At 47.1% G+C, this 20,704-nt stretch overlaps 1 protein-coding gene across 1 annotated transcript in view; it reads left to right on the top strand.

Annotated features, from left to right (window-relative positions):
* Positions 1 to 20,704, top strand: part of GLP2R (glucagon like peptide 2 receptor) — a 66,141-nt gene that overhangs the window by 8,063 nt on the left and 37,374 nt on the right. Inside the window, exons 3-9 of the mRNA XM_022595845.2 lie at positions 310 to 414; positions 3,133 to 3,254; positions 8,440 to 8,546; positions 10,509 to 10,662; positions 13,297 to 13,456; positions 14,485 to 14,545; positions 17,738 to 17,807. Of these exons, the coding sequence (XP_022451553.1) occupies positions 310 to 414; positions 3,133 to 3,254; positions 8,440 to 8,546; positions 10,509 to 10,662; positions 13,297 to 13,456; positions 14,485 to 14,545; positions 17,738 to 17,807 (779 nt within the window). The remainder of the gene's footprint in view (positions 1 to 309; positions 415 to 3,132; positions 3,255 to 8,439; positions 8,547 to 10,508; positions 10,663 to 13,296; positions 13,457 to 14,484; positions 14,546 to 17,737; positions 17,808 to 20,704) is intronic.

Here is a 20,704-nt window from a genome sequence, read left to right as displayed (position 1 = left end):
GAACATCCAAGTGTCCTCCTGACCCTGAGTTTCTGTGAGAGTTCAGCTCATGTAAAGTAAACCAAAATCAGTGTGACGTGCACATTGACATAAAAGACTGGACCACCGCCAGGGGTCAAGTTGGGTAGACAGAGCCCCAGTGTGGGGCTGCATGAAGCATCCCCGTCCTCTCCACATGGTTCCTCATCCTTGACCTGTCTGGAGAGTGCAACGCCCCTTGCTGGTCCCTATGCAGCCAACACCAGCTTCTGATGCCAGGGAGGTGGGTTCTGGGCTCCATCAGTTTATTTTGTCCTCTTCTTTCCGCAGGCACAGTTTGTAACGGGACCTTTGATCAGTATGTGTGCTGGCCTCATTCCACTGCAGGAAATGTCTCTGTTCCCTGCCCTTCATACTTACCTTGGTGGCGCAAAGGTAATAAGTCTTATTTTACCAATTTCTAACATTTCCTTTATGGCCGGTCCGTCCTGGGCAGCCCAGCCAAGGGGCGGTTAGAAGGCTCCAACCAGGTTCTTTTCTGCAGCCCGCTTCTCCCACGAAAGGTCTCCTTCTAAGCTGTCAGTAACACATCTTCCTTTTCCTCTCCGCTTCTTCTCTTGTCTTCCTGCAAGTCTTCTGTGTCTGGAGGTTCTGTTTATATCAGAGTCCTCTTTTCTTTGAAGAGCTGAGAGTCCAAGTCTGGCTACCACAGACTTTGCTGCAGTGAGAGTAAGAGTTATCACCGTCATGGAGAGGAGAAAGAGATGTGGGGCAAGACGGGGATGCTCACATCCATGCAGTTCTTGCTTCTCAGATGGAGAGGAAGGCCATCAAGACTACCCTTGCAGGGGCTTCCCTGGTGGCGCAGTGGTTGAGGGTCCGCCTGCCGATGCAGGGGACGCGGGTTCGTGCCCCAGTCCGGGAGGATCCCACATGCCGCAGAGCGGCTGGGCCCGTGAGCCATGGCTGCTGAGCCTGTGTGTCGGGAGAGGCCACAACAGTGAGAGGCCCGCGAACTGCAAAAAAAAAAAAAAAAAAGACTACCCTTGTAATAGCGTTGGGAGGAATTGGTGCTTTTCAGCCCCATGGGACTTGGATGGGGAATTTTACCCTTAGCTTGCCCTGAAGTGACCATGACTTAGAACCCACTTCCACCTGCCCCAGCAGCCCAGCCTCCTGGTTGTGTAATTCTGGACGGGTGGGGAGTGAAACAATTCAAATCTAAGAACGGGCCGCTATCCTCAAGGAACATCAGTGATTACAAAGTTCCAGGCCAAACAAAATGAGAATGGGTTTCTTTCTTTCTTTTTTTTTGGCCACACCGCACGGCTTGCAGGATCTTAGTTCCCTGACCAGGGATCAAACCCAGGCCCTCAGCAGTGAGAGCATGGAGTCCTAACCACTGGACCGCCAGGGAATTCCCGAGACTGGGTTTCTGAGAAGGCAAGATGGTGATATTTTGTACTTAATTTCAGCCCAAGAAATCATCACATCAGTTAAAATTTGGTTTCAATATTTTGATGCCTCCAGTGCAAAGAGAGAGAATTTCGAAGGAAGATGCATTTCTGGATGGGAGCAGTAGTGACATATTCTATGGAACTGTCATCTGGGGGAAGGTCAGTGGGAATCAGCCTAGAAGGCCTGAGGATGTGAAGCTGAAGGGAAGATACTGGAGAGTTTGCTGGACCAGCGGGGTCAGTTCAGTGGGGAGGAAAGAGCTTGCTCAAGTCAGGAGCCCTAAGGGAGGACTTTATACTCTTGAGACCCTGGGAAAGTTCCCAGCGCCCTCTAAGCTGTGGTTTCCTTGTAAAGTGAAGTGAATAACAGCTGACTCTTAAGGGCATTTTGAGGCATGAATGGGAAGGCACACATTGGGTCCACCACACAGTAGGTGCTTCGTAAGTGGGAGCTGAGGCCGAGCCCCACTAAGGTCACACTCCTTGGATTCCTTCAGGGCTTTAAGGACCCGAAAGTCCGCGACTCCTTGAGCGCACATGGAACGGATCAGCATCGCCCAGCTCTACGGTCTACCTGTTCCTTCCCAAGAGCTAAAAACACAGGTCGATTCCACTTTAAGAGAAAAACTGATCAAAAATCCAAACTTACAAAGAAGTTGAGTTAAAGGCCTTTTAAAAAAATTTTGGGTTCTGGGCTCCTGAAATGTACTCAAGGGAGTGTGAGTCCCCTCGACACTGTGTGCATCAAATGTTTAGAATCCAAGTGGGGCGCCTGATGTCAAAGGAGGACGTGGCACCAGTGGAGGGGTTTGGAGAAGAAAAGATGGAGCAGAGTTCCTGTGGATGAGGTTAGAGGAGAAGGAGCATTAGAATATGAGAAGGGAGAGGGTATACAGGCACAGAAGACTGACCACGAGGCTGGGGCCTGATCGCAAAGCCAACTGTGCTTTATGCTACAGGCTTTAAACTCCCCTCTGTAGATGAAGATTATGTGGAGCCAGAGAAGGTGTTAAGGCATGAGAAGGACGTCGTAGGGTTTGTGGTTTGGGGAGATGACGTTGGTAGCCTGTGGTTGATGAACTGAGGGATGGAGGGGGATCGGGGAGGTGAGTTTGGAAGCTCCTGCAGTGGTCCAGAAAAAGAGAGGATATGAGGATGTGTATACAGGCAGAGGCAAGAGCTTGGGAAGAAGAAGAAAGAGTAAAGAAAAATATTGGAGGTAGAATAGTCAAGACTTGTCATCAGAAGCAGGAATTGAGGGACAGAGAGGGGTAAGGCCCTGCCCAAGGCCACAGAGCTCATAGGTGGCAGAGCTGGCTTGGTCCAGCACCCTCTCTTCTTCATGGCACGGCCTCTTGGGCATCAGGAAGCCCCAGGTCTGCGTCTCCCAGCTGGGCCACACCTTGGAGGGCTGTCACATCTCTGAGTCACCAGGGACCGTTCCAGCTCCGGGGACTTTGGGTAAACACAGCAGACATTAACAGAACATGGTTTGTTATGAGATGTAGAGGCTTCCGTGTTTTTCTTTCCATCCTAAATAAACAGCAAGGATGCTATGAGCCCCCAGAAGGGGAAGTGAAAATTTCTTTTCCCTGGGATTTTCCACAGCTTTGCGGTGAGGATGAGGGCCTTCCCACGTGCTCAGGGAACGGGCTGCGTGTTCTGACCTTTCCCCCAGAGCTGTGTTTACTTTCAGAGCACTCAGGAAGGGCCTACAGATACTGCCTTTCTCAGGGCACTTGGCAGACGCTGGAGAACTCCACAGATATTTGGCAGGACAACTCCGAATGCGCTGAGGACCACAGCTTCAAACAAAAAGTGAGTCAGCTGGGCTCGGTGAGGACGGGCCCTGGGGCCCAAACCAACCTCTGCTGGGGTCCCCGCAATAGGGGCCACACAAAGAGCCTGCCTCCAGTGCACCTGCCCCAGACTCACCTGGGAAGGTCCTCCGTCACCCAAAACAGCAACCCGGACAGCAGCCACAGAATCTCTTGTGCTGCTGGGATGAGATGTGAACCTCCCAGGGAAGGCGCCCCAGCCTCTGTGCTTGCTGTTCCATCCGCCTGGAACACTTTCCCCAGCTCTTCTGTGGCGTCTCCTTCCCATTAGTCACATTTCAAGCTCAATGTCTCCTTCCAGGTGAAGCCTTCCAAGGCCGTCCCATGGAGAACGGTCTCCATGGTCACTTTCTACCACTCCCCCCAGCCTTTACAGCACCTGTCACTCTCTGAAATTCTCTGGCATCTGCCCCCTCCTAGAATGTAGACTTGGTGGTGGCAGGAGACAGTGTGTCCTGAGGGACACACACCTAGCAGCTGGGGTACAAGCTCAAGACCAAGGGCCTGGCAGCCCGACTCACATCCAGAGTCTTTGCTCCCTCGCTCCTTATACCCCACCCTTCACTGCTCTGTGTCTCTGCTTCCCCGTCCATCCCCAGCAGAGTGTGTTTATTCCATGGTGTGAGGGTTGAAAGAGTTGATAGACATACAGTTCTCTGGAGAGAGCCTGACCCCTCGTCACCACGACGTAAGTAAGAGTGCTGGCTCCATCACCAGGATCCAGCCTGTTCGCTGGGCAGTAAATCGTCATATCGTGTCTGTGGTTCCTTCCCAGTGGGAACTGGCCCATCCTTGGCTCTCTTGTCTATCACATCTTCCCATCAGGCATGAAGAACCTTCCATCAGATCCTCTACCTCCTCAGGGAATTTTTTCTCAACCTCTTTTTAACTTTATTACTTGAGTTGGCAGAAGTCCGTGTTCCCTAGACCATGTGACAGGTCACACCTCTTAAAGGTATTAAAATCATACCTGTGGTTGGGTTGGATTCAGCTTATCTCAAGGATGTGTCTTGACGTTTCTCACAGCGCCAAACTTATGCTAACTGCATGCCGTGAACTGGGCACTTTGTATATATTTCTTATCTTCCCTCCTGGATGAAGCTGCTTGAGAACAATGACAAAGTCAGAGTTATATCAGAATACATGCCACCCCCTGGCCTAGTGCTGCTAGAGGTGCACAAAAGCCTTTACATACAGTAGACACCTAGTAAACATTGAATGAACGCTTTCACAGATTCTGAGTCAGTGGGCGTGTGGTGGGGGTCTAGGCGTCAGTACTGGTGGGAAAGCTCCCCAGGTGACTCTGAAGAGACTGGAAACAGAGGTGGTGACAACGAATTCACCAGCAGGTGTGAGGTGCCTGCTGCTTGCCCTGGGCTGAGGTCTGCCGACAGGGACAGCAAAGCGAGATGGGAAAACTGCACTTTCCAAGACCGGAAGTAAAGTTTTCTCTTTTTAGAGCAGTGAGGACACGGGTGTTGCCTCCCCCTCTCTGCAAATGGCCATATTTCCAAGAAATCAAATACTTAAAAAAAAAAGTTTCTGGCCGTGTTTACCTGTGTTTCTAGTAGAGGGTTGAATTTTTGCCCAAAAAAGGCTAGTGTTAGTAAATCTATGTGCCCTTTGGAGTTTTGGCAAACAAGATATGTTATGTTCTTCCAACTGACAACTCACTGGGAGTCCTTATGCATGTTAACTGGTGCTTTTTTAAGGAGATTGTGTATGTGTGTGTGTGTCTGTCTGTCTTTCAAAATTGTACACACTATGTCTTTTCCGTCTTCACTGTGCGCTCATCATGCACTGTGGCCGTAACTTTTGCAGTTTAAAGTGTGACAGCAAGAGTAGCACGGTTCTCTAAAATTTCACTGATAGCAGATTGGTTCTTACTGTAGATCTTAGCAACCTCAGCATATGATTTTGTTTTCTTATTAAGTCGAGAACTTTCATCTTTTCACTTAAAGGAAGCACTTTGTGGCTTCTCTTTGGCACATCCGAACTGCCAGCATCACTACTCTTTGGGGCCATTATTAAGTAAAATAAGGGTCACTTGAACACAAGCACTGCTGTACCAAGACAGTCCAGCTAATAACCAAGAGGGGTACTAAGTGACTAACGGGCAGGATATGCTGGACAGAGGGATGATTCATGGCTCAGGAAGGACAGAGCAGGGCGGTGTGAAATTTCACCACGCTACTCAGGATGGCACACGATTTAAAATTCATGAATTGTTCATTTTTGAAATTTTCCATTTAATATTTTTGGATCGAAGGTTGACAGCAGGTGACGGAAACCACAGAGAGCAAAACTGCAGATAACGGGAAATGACTGTAAAAGAAAAAGTTGATAAATTGGACTTTATCAAAATTTAAAACTTACGCTCTTTTAAAGGCGCTGTTAAAAAAATTAAAAGGCAAGCCACAAAATGAGAGAAAATACTGGCAAAACATGTATCTGACAGATTTATATCTAGAATATATAAAGAAGATTTACAATTCAAAATTAAGACCAACAATCCAATTTAAAAGACGGCCAAGGGCTTCCCTGGTGGCGCAGTGGTTGAGAGTCCACCTGCCGATGCAGGGGACACGGGTTCGGGTTCGATGCAGGGGACACGTGCCCCGGTCCGGGAAGATCCCACATGCCGCGGAGCGGCTGGGCCCGTGAGCCATGGTCACTGAGCCTGCGCGTCCGGAGCCTGTGCTCCGCAACGGGAGAGGCCACAGCAGTGAGAGGCCTGCGTACAGCAAAAAACAAACAAACAGAAAAAAGACGGCCGAGTATTTGAACAGATACTGTACTAAACAAAACGTACAGACGGCAAATAAGCACGCGGAGTGATTCTCAAATCATTAATCATTAGAGAAGTGCAAATAAAGCCACCATAAGATACTGCTACACACCCATTAGAATGATTAAAATTTAAAAGACTGATTGTAGGAAATGGTCGTAGACCCTCAAGCAGCTGGCCCTCTGGTGGCAATGTCAATTGATACAACTTATTTAGAAAACAGTTTAGCAGTTTCTGGAGAAGTTAAAACGTACACCATGCTACCACATCATTCTATTTCTAGCTATTTATCTGAGAGAAGTGAAAACCCATGTCCACATAAAAACTTGTACAGAAATTCTCAGAGCAAGTTTATGTGTGAGAGCCAAACTCTGAAAACAGTCCGAATGTCCATCAGTGGGTGAGTGCGTAAATAAATTGCGGTGTATTCACAATGGAATACTACTCAGCAATAAAAAAGGAATAAACTATTAATTTTTTTTTTTTTTTTTTTTGTAGTACGCGGGCCTCTCACTGTTGTGGCCTCTCCCGTTGCGGAGCACAGGCTCCAGATGCGCAGGCTCAGCAGCCGTGGCTCACAGGCCCAGCCGCTCCGCGGCATGCGGGATCCCCCCGGACCGGGGCACGAACCTGCATCCCCTGCATCGGCAGGCGGACCCTCAACCACTGCGCCATCAGGGAAGCCCCAAACTATTAAAATTTTTAAAATTTTAGATTTACTCTTTATTGAGTTAATATTGGTCTACAACATTATTTAAGTTTCATGTAGACAACATTCTATTGCTGCTTCTGTATACCCTACAGCGTGCTCACTACCAAAAATTTACTTTCCATCCGCTGCCATATAGATGATCCCCTTTACTCTTTTCACCACCCCCTGCCCCTCCCCCTCTGGTAACCACTACTCTGTATATACGTGTTTCTTTTTGTTTGATCATTTATTTTGTTTTTTGTTTTTGTTCATTTTTTTATATTCCACATATGAGTGAAATCATACAGTATTTGTCTTTCTCTGTCTGACTTATTTCACTCACCATAAGACCCTCAAGCTTCATCCATGTTTTTGCAAATGGCAAGATTTCATCTTTTTTATGGCCGAGTAGTATTCTTGTATATATTTACCATATCTTCTTTAGCCATTCAACTGTTGCTGGGCACTTAGAGTGTTTCCATATCTTGGCTGTTGTAAGTAATGAACATAAGAGTGTATATATCTTTTTGAATTAGTGTTTTTGTATTCTTTGGATAAATATCAAGAAGTGGGATAGCTGGATCAAATGGTAGTTCTAGTCTTAATTTTGGAAGGAATCTCCATACTGTTTTCCATAGTGGCTGCACCAGTTTGCATTCCCATCAACAGTGTAGGAGGGCTTGCTTTTCTCCACATTCTCACCAACACTTGTTATTTCTTGCCTTTTTGATAATAGCCAAGGAATGAACTATTGGTACATGCTATGACATGGATGAATCTCTAAATAATTATTCTGGGGGAAATAAGCCTGACAAAAAATAGAATAGTTATAAAATTCCATTTATATAACATTTTAGAAAATGCAAACTACCCTCTAAAGGCAAGGGATAGTGAGAGGGGGTGAATTACGAAGGATCACAAGGAAACTTTCGGGAGGTGATGGAAATGTTCATGATCTTGAATGTGGTGATGAAATCACAGATATATTCGTGTCCAAATTCACCCAGGTTTATACTTTAAATATGTGCAGCTTATTGTACCCCAATTATACTTCAGTAAAGCTGAGGAAAGAGTTGTGCAGAGAAGTTTAGGCATAACCTAGCAGGTAAAACGTATTTACTGTGGGTTCTTGTGCAAAAATTTATTCAGAAACATAATCTTGATGGCTGTATGCACAGTGGATGGAGTGAGAAGATGGGATTTCCTTTGGAAAATCACACTTAATAACAGAATTGCCAGTAAACTAACCTCTGTTCGCAATCAGAGTATCCTGGGACTCGGAAAATATTCCAGTGTTTAAGTGGGTCTTTGTTAAAGAGATCATCTGTGAAAAGTTACTGTAGGAAGGAGACACATCCAGATGGAAACCCGGCCCCGTCTTCCAGAGACAGGGACCCCGATGCCCTGGGGACAGCACGCTTGGGGGCAAAGAACCTGTCCTCACTCCCAAGATGTCCTCTTGTCCTGGGCACAATGCTCTTATGATATCGTGAATCTCAGTGCATCACGACCAGCATGGAGGTGAGACCCCCAGTGGGCTCTTCACTCATGAAGTTTCCTCGAGCTCTGAGATGTGCCAGAGAGCTGTGGTATAAACAGGTCTACTAGGGTTCGGGGCATGGAGAGGGGGTTGGACACCATAGCTGCCTGGCTTGGCGGTCACACCTGCTCTTTCTCTGCGTTCAGGTGGAACACCGCGCCTTGCTGTCGACCTTGCAGCTGTTGTACACTGTGGGCTACTCCCTCTCCATCGTCTCCCTCTTCCTGGCTCTCACCCTCCTCTTGTTTCTTCGGTGAGTGGAACTTCTGCTGTCACATGTGCAGACAGGTACCCAGGCATGTGCTCGTTGTCTCCCTTTAGAAGGCAGGAGACTGGGCTGGATGATTTCATGGCTCCTCAGAGCTGGACGGGATCCAAGAGCGTCTCCAGTCCATCCATCCCATTTTGTAGACAAAGGAAAGGGATCTCAGAGGTCCAGAGAAAGACACTGAGTCACCCCAGGTTGCAAAGCACAGCTAGGACTGGAATCTGGGACTCCTAACTGCTTTTGCCTCTCGGATTAGATGACCTCTGCCCAGCCCTGGTCTAAATTCCTAGTTACACCCATTACTACCACAGCCCCTTCTCACCACAGCTCTACCAGATTGCATTATTTTTATGGACGAGATTAAAAAACAAATTAGTGAGCGGGAGAGCTGGGCTTTTAATCCAGGGCCCTCGGACTCCAATTAGCCGTCAATCATTTGAGTGTTTCCTTGGTGCCAGGCACTGCTCTAAGCACGTGACATGCATTAAGTCATTTAAGTCTCTTTCTAATCAGAATTAAGATGAATTCTAATCCTAGGAGATTAGCCTTATTATTACCCCATTTTATAAGCGAGTTAACTGCAGTATGGAGAGATGACGTCACTCGCCTACCATCACACAGCTGGCAGGTGACGGAGCCAAGATCGCAACCGGGCGGTCCAGAGCCTGAGCATTTTCACTCCCTTCTACTGTCTTTCAGAATCCAACACCTGAAGGCATTTTACTAAATCACGTTTTTAGAAACGACCCAAGTGAGATATTTATAGACCCCCTAGGGAGCCCTCCAAGGCCGTCTCCTGGTCCTGGTGCGTTTAGGAACATAACGGAGTGTAATGTGGCAGAATGAGCGTTCGACGCAGATGCAGAGGCCTGGATGGGGACCCTGGAGACCTGGATGCTAATTTCAGAGCAGCTCCCACCTGGGCTCTGTGAGGCCCAGGGCTGGCCCCACCTGACCCCTCAATCCCATGATGCTGTTGAGGCCCTAGAGCAGAGAGCGGAGTCATGACCACTTACCCCGCTGGGAGAACAATTACTGAACAATGGGAGAGAATTCCACGGCCTGTGCCCACTGCTATCTGTGACCTCCTCCACTCACCTTCCCAAAGTCCCAGAACCAGGCCAGGAGAAAATAACTTCCTGGCGCTGGAGGAAGTAACTTTAGCAGAGCCTGGGTTGACCACGTGTCCATTTTGTCTCTGGCTCTGGGGATGCGTAAATAGTAAAACACAAGGACCTGCTCAGATCTTTTTGGAAACTAAAAAAGTAATAATAGCTCTAAAGCAAGGCAGGACTGGACGGACGTAGGCTGCACAGGGGCATAGGCAGGGCTGTGAGAGCACAGTGCTGGAGAAGGGTCCTTTCGCTAGAGAGACCGAGGATGCAGAGTTTTACATCAGCAGGCACAGGAGGCTCCAGCTGGGTGAGGGAGGTCATGAGAGCTCTTAAGTGCCAGGTACTGTGTGAGCACTTTTCACCCATTAACTGGTTGAATCCTCCTGTAGCCCTTTGTGGTGAGTGCCCTTGTTCTTACAGGGAGTAGAGTCTCGGAGAGCCATGTACTGACCTCGGAGTTTCTGGGTCTAAATCTCAGCTTTGCCACTTACTGCTCTGGGACTTTGGACTTAAGCTTTCTGCCTCAGTTCCCCCATTTGTAATGTCGGGAGCTGTGAGGAGTAAGGATCCCCATAAGTACCCCCAGGCAAGTAGCTTGGAACATAGCCTGGCATGTTGAGCATTCTATAGATGATAGCTGTGATTTTCTCCATCTTACACATGAGGAACATGAGGCACAGAGAGGAAAGATCCTTTAAGCCAGCTCTCCAGCTCTGGAGACTACACTCGGAGCCTGTGCCCTTCAGTGGCGGATACACAGGTTTCAGTCACACACCTGTCGGTCTGAGCCGTTCTTTTCTGAGGGAAGACACTCGGTTTTCTCCTTGCACAGAAAACTCCACTGCACACGCAACTATATCCACATGAACTTGTTTGCCTCTTTCATCCTGAGAGCCCTGGCTGTGCTGGTGAAAGACGTCATCTTCTACAACTCTTACTCTAAGAGGCCCGACAGTGAGAAACAGTGGATGTCCTACGTGTCAGAGGTATGTCCTTCCTTACCGTTGGCCTCGACCTGGTGGATCAGTACTGGGAACTGCAAGAAGGTGAGGCTAGGCAGGAGAAGAGAGAGATAAAGCGGTGTCAGTCTCTCTGGTTAGAGATGCATCACCTAACTTAAAAAAAAAATTCAACCTCCCGAGAATGGGGCAGGTAAAGGAAATCAGTAGCAGAAAATGTCACCGAGAGGCTGCTTTATACCCAATGGGTGGAAAATCTCTTAAAAAGATCTTAAGGGACCAGATCAACCTTTTAGAATTATTACTGTGTTTCACGGCAGTAAAGCTTTTCTACATCTGTTGAGATGGTTTTTCCTTTACCCTGTTAATAATGAATGCAGTAACCTCTCAAACTACCTTGCACTCCTGGAAGAAATCCAGCTAGGTCCTTGTATAGTAATCTCTCTCCCCTCCTGCTGGACTGTTTGCTTAACGCTGTGTTTTGTTTAGCAGTTCCGCCTCTACGTTCAGGAGTAGTTTTCTTTTCTTGTACAGGCATACCCTGCAGATACTGTGGTTTGGCTCCGGACCACCATAGCGAAGCAAATATCGCAATAAGGCAACTCACATGAATGTTTTGGTTTCCCAGTGCATATAAAAGTTATGCGTACACTATACTATAGTCTGTTAAGTGTGCAATAGCATTGTGTCTAAAAACATAATGCACATCCCTTAATTTAAAAATACTTCATTGCTTGGGCTTCCCTGGTGGCGCAGTGGTTGAGAGGCCGCCTGCCGACGCAGGGGACGCAGGTTCGTGCCCCGGTCCGGGAGGATCCCACATGCCGCGGAGCGGCTGGGCCCGTGAGCCATGGCCGCTGAGCCTGCGCGTCCAGAGCCTGTGCTGCGCAGCTAGAAAGGCCACAACAGTGAGAGGCCCGCGTACCGAAAAAAAAAAAAAAATACCTCATTGCTAAAAAATGCTAACCATCATCTGACAACATGGGGTTGCCACAAACCTTCAGTTTGTAAAAAACACAGTATCTGAGCAGCCCTGTAAGGCAGAGTACAATACACGAGGTATGTTTGTACTGCCTTTACCAGCATAAAGTTTCTGCTGACTTCTCAAGACAAATGATCTCTTTCTCACTTCTCTGGAAGAATTTGTTTAAGATCGGTATTATTTCTTCCTTAAATGTTTGATAGATGACCCTAGTGAAGCCATTTGGGCCCAGAGTTTTCTCTATTGCAAGGCTTTGAATTATGGATTAATTAGGACTATTACATTCAGATTTTCTGTTTCTTCTGGTGTCAGCTGGAGTAATGTGTTTCTCTAGGAATTTGTCTACTTCATCTAGCTTTTCAAATTTATTGGCATATCGTTTATATTCCCTTAAGATCTTTTTAAGGTCTGTTACATCTATCGTGGTATTCCTTTTTTCATTCCTGATACTGATTATTTGTACCCTCACTCTCTTTTTTCCCCCCTTGATAATCCTTGCTAAAGTTTCTCAATTTTACTGGACTTTTCAAAGAACAAACTTTTGGCATTGTTGATTCTCTTTATTTTATGTCCTCTATTTCATTGATTTCTGCTATTATCTTTATTATTTCCTCCCACGTACTTTCTTTGGCTTTATTTCGCTGTTCTTCTTCTAACATTTTTGACGCATTTAAGGTAAGTGACTTTCAGCCTTTTTCTTTCTTAATAAATGCACTTGAGTTGGTAAATTTCATTCTAGTTGTAAAATTCATCCTAGCTGCATGCCCCAAGTTTTGATATGCAGTATTCTCCATACATTCAGTTCAGGAATAATTTCTAATTTCTATTATCATTTCTTCTTTGATTTATGAATTATTTAGAAGTCTGTGTCCTCATTTCTAGTCATATGAAGATTTTTAAATTATTGATACCTTGCTTAATTGAACTGACATCAGAAGACATACCTTTCAGTGCCTTCTTTTTTAACTTTTTTTTTTTAACATCTTTATTGGAGTATAATTGCTTTGGTGTGTTGGTTTCTGCTGTATAACAAAGTGAATCAGTTATACGTATACATACATCCCCATATCTCCTCCCTCTTGCGTCTCCCTCCCTATCCCACCCCTCTAGGTGGTCACAAAGCACCGAGCTGATCTCCCTGTGCTATGCGGCCGCTTCCCACTAGCTATCTACCTTACGTTTGGTAGTGTATATATGTCCATGCCTCTCTCTCACTTTGTCCCAGCTTACCCTTCCCCTTCCCCTATTCTCAAGTCCATTCTGTAGTAGGTCTGTGTCTTTATTCCCGTCTTACCCCTAGGTTCTTCATGACCTTCTTTTTCTTAGATTCCATACGTACGTGTTAGCGTGCGGTGTTTGTCTTTCTCTTTTTGACGGACTGCACTCTTTTTAACTTTACAAAGTTTTTTCAGGGCTTTTCTCTATGGAAATTGCTGATGATGGATTCTCCTTGTCTTTGTCTAGAAATATCTCGGATGTCAAGAAGCTGGGCTTTAAAACCTACACGAAGCCCCCATATGTTTATATTATTGCCAACCTCTCTGAGATGGTCAGCAAGGGTTTGGGAGAGAGGGGAGCTCAGAGGGAGGGGCTGTGCACGTGGAGGCCCTTCTCCACCCTGGTGGGGTCCAGATGCTGAGGGAGCCTGGACTCACCCCCGTGTGCTCTGTCCTCTGCAGGTGTCCACTTCCTGCCGCTCGGCCCAGGTTCTCCTGCACTACTTCGTGGGTGCCAATTACTCATGGCTGCTGGTTGAAGGCCTTTACCTCCACACGCTCCTGGAGCCCATAGTGCTTTCAGAAAGGCGGCTGTGGCCCAGATACCTGCTGGTGGGTTGGGGTGAGTGACCTGAACCCCCAGCCTCTTCTCCTGGGGACCTATCAGAACGTGGGAGCCCAGTAGAGCTTTTGGTTGGAGCTAGGGGCCAACTGGAGCGAGGTTTCTGGGACAGATAACCTCTCAATCACAAGAGGCTCTGAAAAGAGGGGTGTGTGTGTGTGTGTGAGTGCGCACGCACTCCCATGCACACGTGTACATGCATGTAGACATAAGTGCTGTAGACCCAATGCACACATTCGAAACTTGGGAAGGTTTTGGTAGAATCAGATGACATTCCTCCTACCCTGTCCCCAACTCATCTACTAGGGCCGCCATGACAAAATACCATAGTCTCTGTGGCTTGAAACACAGATGTTTATTTCTGGAGGCTGGGAACTGTGAGATCACAGTGCCAGGATGGTTGAGTCCTGATGAAGGTCCTCTTCCTGGCTTGCAGACAGCTGTCTTCTTGCTGTAGCCTCACATCACGGTGCGGGGAGAGAGAGCGAGAGAGAGAGAAAGAGAGCTCTCTGGTCTCCTCTTATATGGACACTAATCCTATCACGATGACCACCCCTGCTACACACACCTCATCTAAACCTGATTACCTCCAAAGGTCTCGTCTCCAAATGTCATCACGTTGGGGGTTAGGGCTTCAACATATGAATTTGGAGGGGATACAAACATTCAGTCCATGTGCCAACTAAGTCTCCAAGATGAGGTCTGGAGCCCCTGTTGCCACAAACTCTCGGGGAAGTTGAGGCTGCGGCATTCAGAGGGCATAACTTTGGCCGGTGATTCAGGAGGTTTGATAGTTGTCTTTGGATTTACTCTAAGCTGCTCTGTGACATGTGGCAAATCTGTCCTCCTCTCTGCTTCCTGGTTTCTCAAATAATCAATGGCCCTGTGCCCCTGTAGGCCTCTCCAGCTGTCACAGTCCACAGTTCTATGATGTTTGGGTTTTTATAAGTTTCAATCAGTTGTGCTTGGCCCATCAGGGTAGTGTAGGCAGTAGGCAAGTTTGACTCCATTTCCGTGTTTTCTCCCAGCTTTCCCGGTGCTCTTCGTTGTACCCTGGAGCATCGCCCGCGCTCAGCTGGAGAACACAGGGTAGGTAATTCACCTCTTTTTACATTTCCGTGAGCTAGCCATTCCCAGATAGTCCCCAATGTAAGGAAGTATACTATTTTCCCAAAGAGAATATGCACTCCCTTCCATTTTGGCCATCCAGGATATACTTAAGTATGTAGATAAAAGAATCAAACACCTTTCTTGTAGAAATTAGTCTATTAATTTAGTTACACATGCAGATAAGCACAAAATTACACAAATTAGTACAAAAATTGGCTGCTTAGGTTAGCGGTGACCCCTGGGTATATACAAATATAGGTACAAGAATGCTTATTGCATTCACAGTGGGGGAAAAAAAGGCAAAACCAGTCAAACAAAAAAAAGCCCTGAACATCCATCAATAGGGGAATCATCAAACAAACTGCGGCATACCTCTATAGTGGACTACTATAAAGCTACCGAAAAAACAAGTTACTTCTGTACCTTTTGGTTTTTAGGGACTAAACCTCAACAGCGTGTCGTTAACCTTGCTGCTGTATAATGTGTGTCAGTGATTCCATTTTTTTCCCTCCAAATAGTTACCACCAGAAATCCCCTACACAGACATACCTTGGAGATATTGTGGGTTCAGTTCAGGCCACCACAATCAAGTGAATATCTCAATAAAGCGAGTCATGCGAATGTTTTGGTTTCCCAGTGCGTATGAAAGCTACGTTTACACTATACTGTGTATTTGTTAACTATCTGTTAAATAGTAAGACTTGAAAGTAGCAATTACTCCTTGATCCATGGGCTCCTGTATACCTTTAAGTGTGCAGTAGCATTATGTCTTAAAAAAAAAAAATCTCGCTTAAAAATACTTTATTGCTACACCAGGCAATTCCCAAGACTTCTGTTTTAAATGACTTTTTTTCCCACTCTAATTCATTCCTGGGATCAGTTTCACGTTTGAACATTAAATCAACCTTGCATTACTAGAATAAAGCTACTTTGATTGTGATATATGATTGTTTTACATACCGTGGCTACAGTTTGTGCTTCTGTTTACACATTTTGCATGCATGTTCAAAAGAGAAACTGGCCTGTGATTCTATTCTTGTCCTATTCTTTTTAGTTTTGATCTGAAGCTTATGGTGGCCTTATAAATATTTTGAGCCACATATACTTTTCTGTTTCCTGGAAGCTTTTTATGTAAGATTACCAATATTTCTTCCCTAAATATTTGGAAGAATTTACTTGGAAAGCCATGTATCCCTGGAAATCATTTTCTGTAAAGGTACTTAATTATACAAACAACTTTTGGAGTAGATATAGGTTTTTTAGACATGTTTTCTTTCTTGGGTTAGTCTTGTTAGCTTGCATTTTTTTAAGAATTTGTCATTTTGGATGAATTTTCAAATAGATAAATATAAAATTATCATAATTTTAACAGCAAAAAAAAAAAACTTTATTGCTAAAAAAATGCTAACCGTCATCTGAGGCTTCAGTGAGTCATAATCTTTCTGCTGGTGGAGGGTCTGGATGGCTGCTGACTGATCAGAGTGGTGGTTGCCATAGGTTCGAGTGTCTGCAGCAATTTCTTAAAATAGGACAAAATGATGACGTTTGCCACATCTATTCTTCCTTTTATGAACGATTCCTCTGTAGCATGCACGCTATTTGATAGCATCTTATCCACAGAAGAACTTCTTTCAAGATTGGAGTCCATCCGTTCAAACCCTGCTGCTGCTTTATCAACTTATTTTATCTCACATTCTAAATCCTTTGTTGCCTTTCCAACCACATTCACAACATCTTCACCAGGAGTAGATTCCATCTCAAAAAACCACCTCCTTTGCTCCATCCATAAGAAGCAAAACTCCTCATCGGCTTAGTTTTATGATGAGATGCAGCAATTCAGTCACACCTTCAGGACCCACTTCTAACTCTAGCTCTCTTGCTATTTCCACCACATTTGTAGTTAGTTCATCCACTGAAGTCTTGAAGCCCTCAAAATCATCCATCAAGGTTGGAATCAACTTCTTCCACAGTCCTGTTAATGTTTCTTTTTGACCTCTTCCCATGAATCATGAACGTTCTCAATAGTGTCTAGAATGGTGAATCTTTTCCTGAAGGTTTTCAACTTACTTTACCCAGATCCATCAGAGGAGTCAGCATGGAAGGCAGCTGTAGCCTTACAAAATGTATTTGTTAGATAGTAAGACTTGAAAGTAACAATTACTCCTTGATCCATGGGCTACAGAATGAATGTTGTGTTAGCAGGCATGAAAACAACGTTAATTTCATTGTCCGTCTCCTTCAGAGCTCTTGGGTCACCAGTGCATTGTCAATGAGCAGTCATATTTTTGAAAGGAATCTTTTTTTTTCTGAGCAGTTGCTCCCAACAGTGAGCTAAAAATATTCAAGAACTGTTTGGTGCAAGGACCGTAGCTTTCAGCCAATCTCGGCTTTCGACATGCCTTCCTCGCTAAGCTTAATCATTTCTAACATTTGATTTAAAATGAGGGATGTGTGTCACTCTTCCTTTCACTTGAACACTTAGAGGCCTTTGTAGGGTTACTAATTGGCCTAATTTCAATATTTCTGTGTCTCGGGGAATTAGGGAGGCCTGAGGAGAGGGACAGAGATAGGGGAACAGCCGGTTGGTGGCGCAGTCAGAACACACACATGTATTAAGTTCACCATCTCATATGGGCACAGATCACGGCACCCCAAAACAATTACCACAGTAACATCAAAGATCGCTGATCACAGATCGCCATAACAATTATAGTAACAATGAAAAGCTTTAAAATATTGCAAGAATTACCAAAACGCGACACAGAGACACGAAGTGAGCAAATGCCGCTGGGAGATAGTGCCTACAGACTTGCCCAACGCAGGGTTGCACAAACCTTCAATTTGCAGAAAACGCAGTATCTGCGAAGTGCAGTAAAGTGAAGCACAGTAAAGTGAGGTGTGCCTGTAGAATTAAGAATTCGTGTTTGTACGAACACGGAGAAAAATGTGGAAGGCTACACACCAAGCTATTAGCATGAAGACCACTTTCCTGGTTAAAAAAAAAAAAAAAAAAGTCCACAGTATCAACCTAATAGGATGGGGTTTGGGCCCTCCCTCCCCCGTCCCAAGTGAGTCTTGAGTGTGAGCCTGCTTCTTCCGAGGGTGCAGGCCCTTTACCTTCAGCCTTGTCTCAGACGTAAGTCTTCTCTTACTGCTCGCTCTTTGCCGTAGGTGCTGGGGAACCAACAGGAATAAGAATGTCTGGTGGATCATTCGGGGACCCATGCTGCTTTGTGTAACGGTGAGGACCGTCCCACCCGCCCTTTTTCCCCTCTGAGCTCAGCCGCTGTGGAGGACCCTGTCCCCTCCCCTGCCACCCGCCAGATTCTCTGGTTCAGAATGAACCTGGGCCAGATCCCTTGAGATGGAGACGCTGAGCTGTGAGTAAGATCTGTTGAATGAGAAGAAGCAAGTAAGAAACTCCTCCTTGGTGTCATGTCATGGCAGAAGTAAGTGTGCCATATAATCCCCCCTACCCCCCAAAAAGAAACTCCTCCTTGTCTGGTTCAGTACCTAAACCCAGGCTTACACTATAAGCCGCCTTCTCTCTGGGTTTTCCAGCTTTGTAGAGAAACCCGTAATCAGCTCAGTGACCTCATGTCAACCGGCTGTGATGTGCACAAACCCTGGGGATGCAGGAGCCTTCGGGCATGGACGAGACCGGGGACAGCAAAGCTATGGGCTTGGATTTACCACCATCAGCAGGAGGGAGGGGAGACTAAGGAAGCGTCTTTTAGAGGAGGAAAGCATGCAGTCGATATTAACCCAAAGCTGTGATGGGGGTTCGAGTCAGGAGATGATGCTACTCTGAGACCTTGTGGAAGAAGGCCCTTTATTCCTTAAGGCCCAGATTTTGGGGGGGTGCAGAGGGACTGCTCAAGCCGGAGTCCTAAAGCTCCTTTAGATGGTAGCATGTGAGGAAGACATCTGCCAAAGAAGTTCGGGGGAGGGGCAGGGAGATAGCAGGCAATTGGAAGGATGAGCAACGAGGTCCCAGAGGAGGGCTTCCCTGGTGGCGCAGTGGTTGAGAGTCCGCCTGCCAATTGGGGGGACACGGGTTCGTGCCCCGGTCCAGGAAGATCCCACATGCCGCGGAGCGGCTGGGCCCGTGAGCCATGGCCGCTGAGCCTGCGCGTCCGGAGCCTGTGCCCCGCAACGGGAGAGGCCACAACAGTGAGAGGCCCGCGTACCGCCAAAAAAAAAAGATCCCAGAGGAGGCGGGAGGTCTTCCTGCCTGGACGCAGGGCCAGCAGCCCTGGGCGCCCACCAGCCAGGCACCGCCCACTCTCCTCTCCAAGGGGTTGCCGGGCATTCCGTTTTTGCCATTTTATAGAAATAACCTGGCATTTGTGGTTTCGTGAAAGCAAAAAGGCTTATTTTTAGAGAAGAATGTCAATATTTGTCGATAATTGAAGGGCACTCTCCGCCCAGACCTGAGCGTTGAGTGTTCCTGGGAGGGGAAGATGTTCGTAGAAACGGCAGGAAAACCAAGAGCGTGGAGATGCTCTAAGCGGTGGCCTGGGTGCTACTGGGGATGTCCCCTCCGGTCCTTCCACACGCAGCTGAGAGCGGATGCTCAAAATGACCTCTGACCACGCCCACTCCCAGCGCGGCCTCCTGCCCTGCCTCACCCACCCCATATCCCTCCCTATCCCCACATCCTCTCCTCTCCAGCCACACTGCCCCGCTGCGGTCCCAGCCGCAGCTCCTGGCTGGCCACCTCCGCTGCAGCCGGCTGACATTTATCGAGTGCCTCCTACATACCTGCTCTTCTGAGCGCTCTGTGCGTATTAACTCATTTCATCTTCCCAACAAACCCATGAGGTGGGCGCTACTATTACGTTGCTTTTATTGGTGACGATGCTGAAGATTGCCACAGAGTTAGTCAGTGGGGGTCAGATCGCGGTCTGATCGGGCGACACCGGCACTTGTAACCACAGCATCGTGCAGCTGCCCCCAGATACTTATTGCCTCCAGCCCCCGTGCCTGGAGGACTGTGGGCTTCTCACGCGTTAGTACCTTGCTTTGGACCCTCCTCAGGTTGGAACCGCCTCCCTCCGCCATCTCATCCACCTGGCCACTCTACCTGGACACCCACCCCACAAAGTAGAGATGGTCACACCCTCCTCTGTGTCCTTCCCAGATCCTGTACCAACTTCTGCTATGACCCCAGCAATGTTTTATTGCAAGCATTTGTCTAAAGCCTGTGTGCTGTCACTACAAGCCCCGTGTTTTATGCGTCCTGGCGGCCAGCCCAAGCGTACGGCAGGCTCTGCAGAAACTTACTCAGTAAATGCTTGTGACCCACACTCCTAGGCACTGGAAGGTTCTCATGCAGCAGGCAGAATGAAGCAGGATGGCCTTCCCTAAGATGGAGTTCAGACTCGCTCCCGCTGGATCCCTGGTGCTTACCCTGCGTGCAGTCTTCCAGAGGCTACATCACTGGTTCTCCATCTTGGTTGCTCTTGGGATCACCTGGGTATCTTGAAAAGTTCTTCTTGCGCGAGATTTGTGTTTCATTGATCTCAGATGTGGCTTAGGGATTCTAAGGAGACGCTCAGGTGTGGTCTCCTGAGTGCTTGTTCTGAATTCAGGTTCCCAGGCCCCACTCCGGACCTGCAGAATCAGGATCTTCATTGTAACAGGATTCTTGGGCACTGGGTGCACAGTAATGTTTGTGAAGCTCTGTGCCCACACACCAGCGGTTCTCAAAACTGGCTGTGCATTAGAAACATCGTGGTGGCTCATACCCCAGAGGATTTCATCCAAAATTTTGGAGGTGGTACCTGGGCAGTGATTCTAATCCGTGGCCAGGGCTGGAACAATTGCTCTGGACCTCGCTGCTTGGTTGTCCATGGCTGGCTGACTTGTGTGCTGGTTTCTCCAGGTGCTTCCTAGTTCCTAGAGCCACCTTTTCTCCTGCCAGGACTAGAGAACGTGCTCTGTCTTTTCATCTTGGATGAAAGGACCTTCACATGCTGTTGCTTCTACAACTCCAGTCGTGGCCAGCTCCACAGAAATGGCCACAATCACCTTAGCTCAGGGTGGTTCCTTGTCCTCCCATCCACAACCCCTCTTCCTCCTGTTCACCCCATGGTGAACGACACCACCATCCACCTACCAGGCACCCAAGCCAGA

Source organism: Delphinapterus leucas, chromosome 19 (genome assembly GCF_059928025.1).
Source record: "Delphinapterus leucas isolate spDelLeu-1000000601 "Yukka" chromosome 19, BTC_Dleu_Yukka2, whole genome shotgun sequence".
In the NCBI taxonomy this organism is placed as follows: domain Eukaryota; kingdom Metazoa; phylum Chordata; class Mammalia; order Artiodactyla; family Monodontidae; genus Delphinapterus; species Delphinapterus leucas.
Note: the sequence above shows the minus strand (reverse complement) of the source record. Positions and strands in the feature narration are given on the sequence as shown.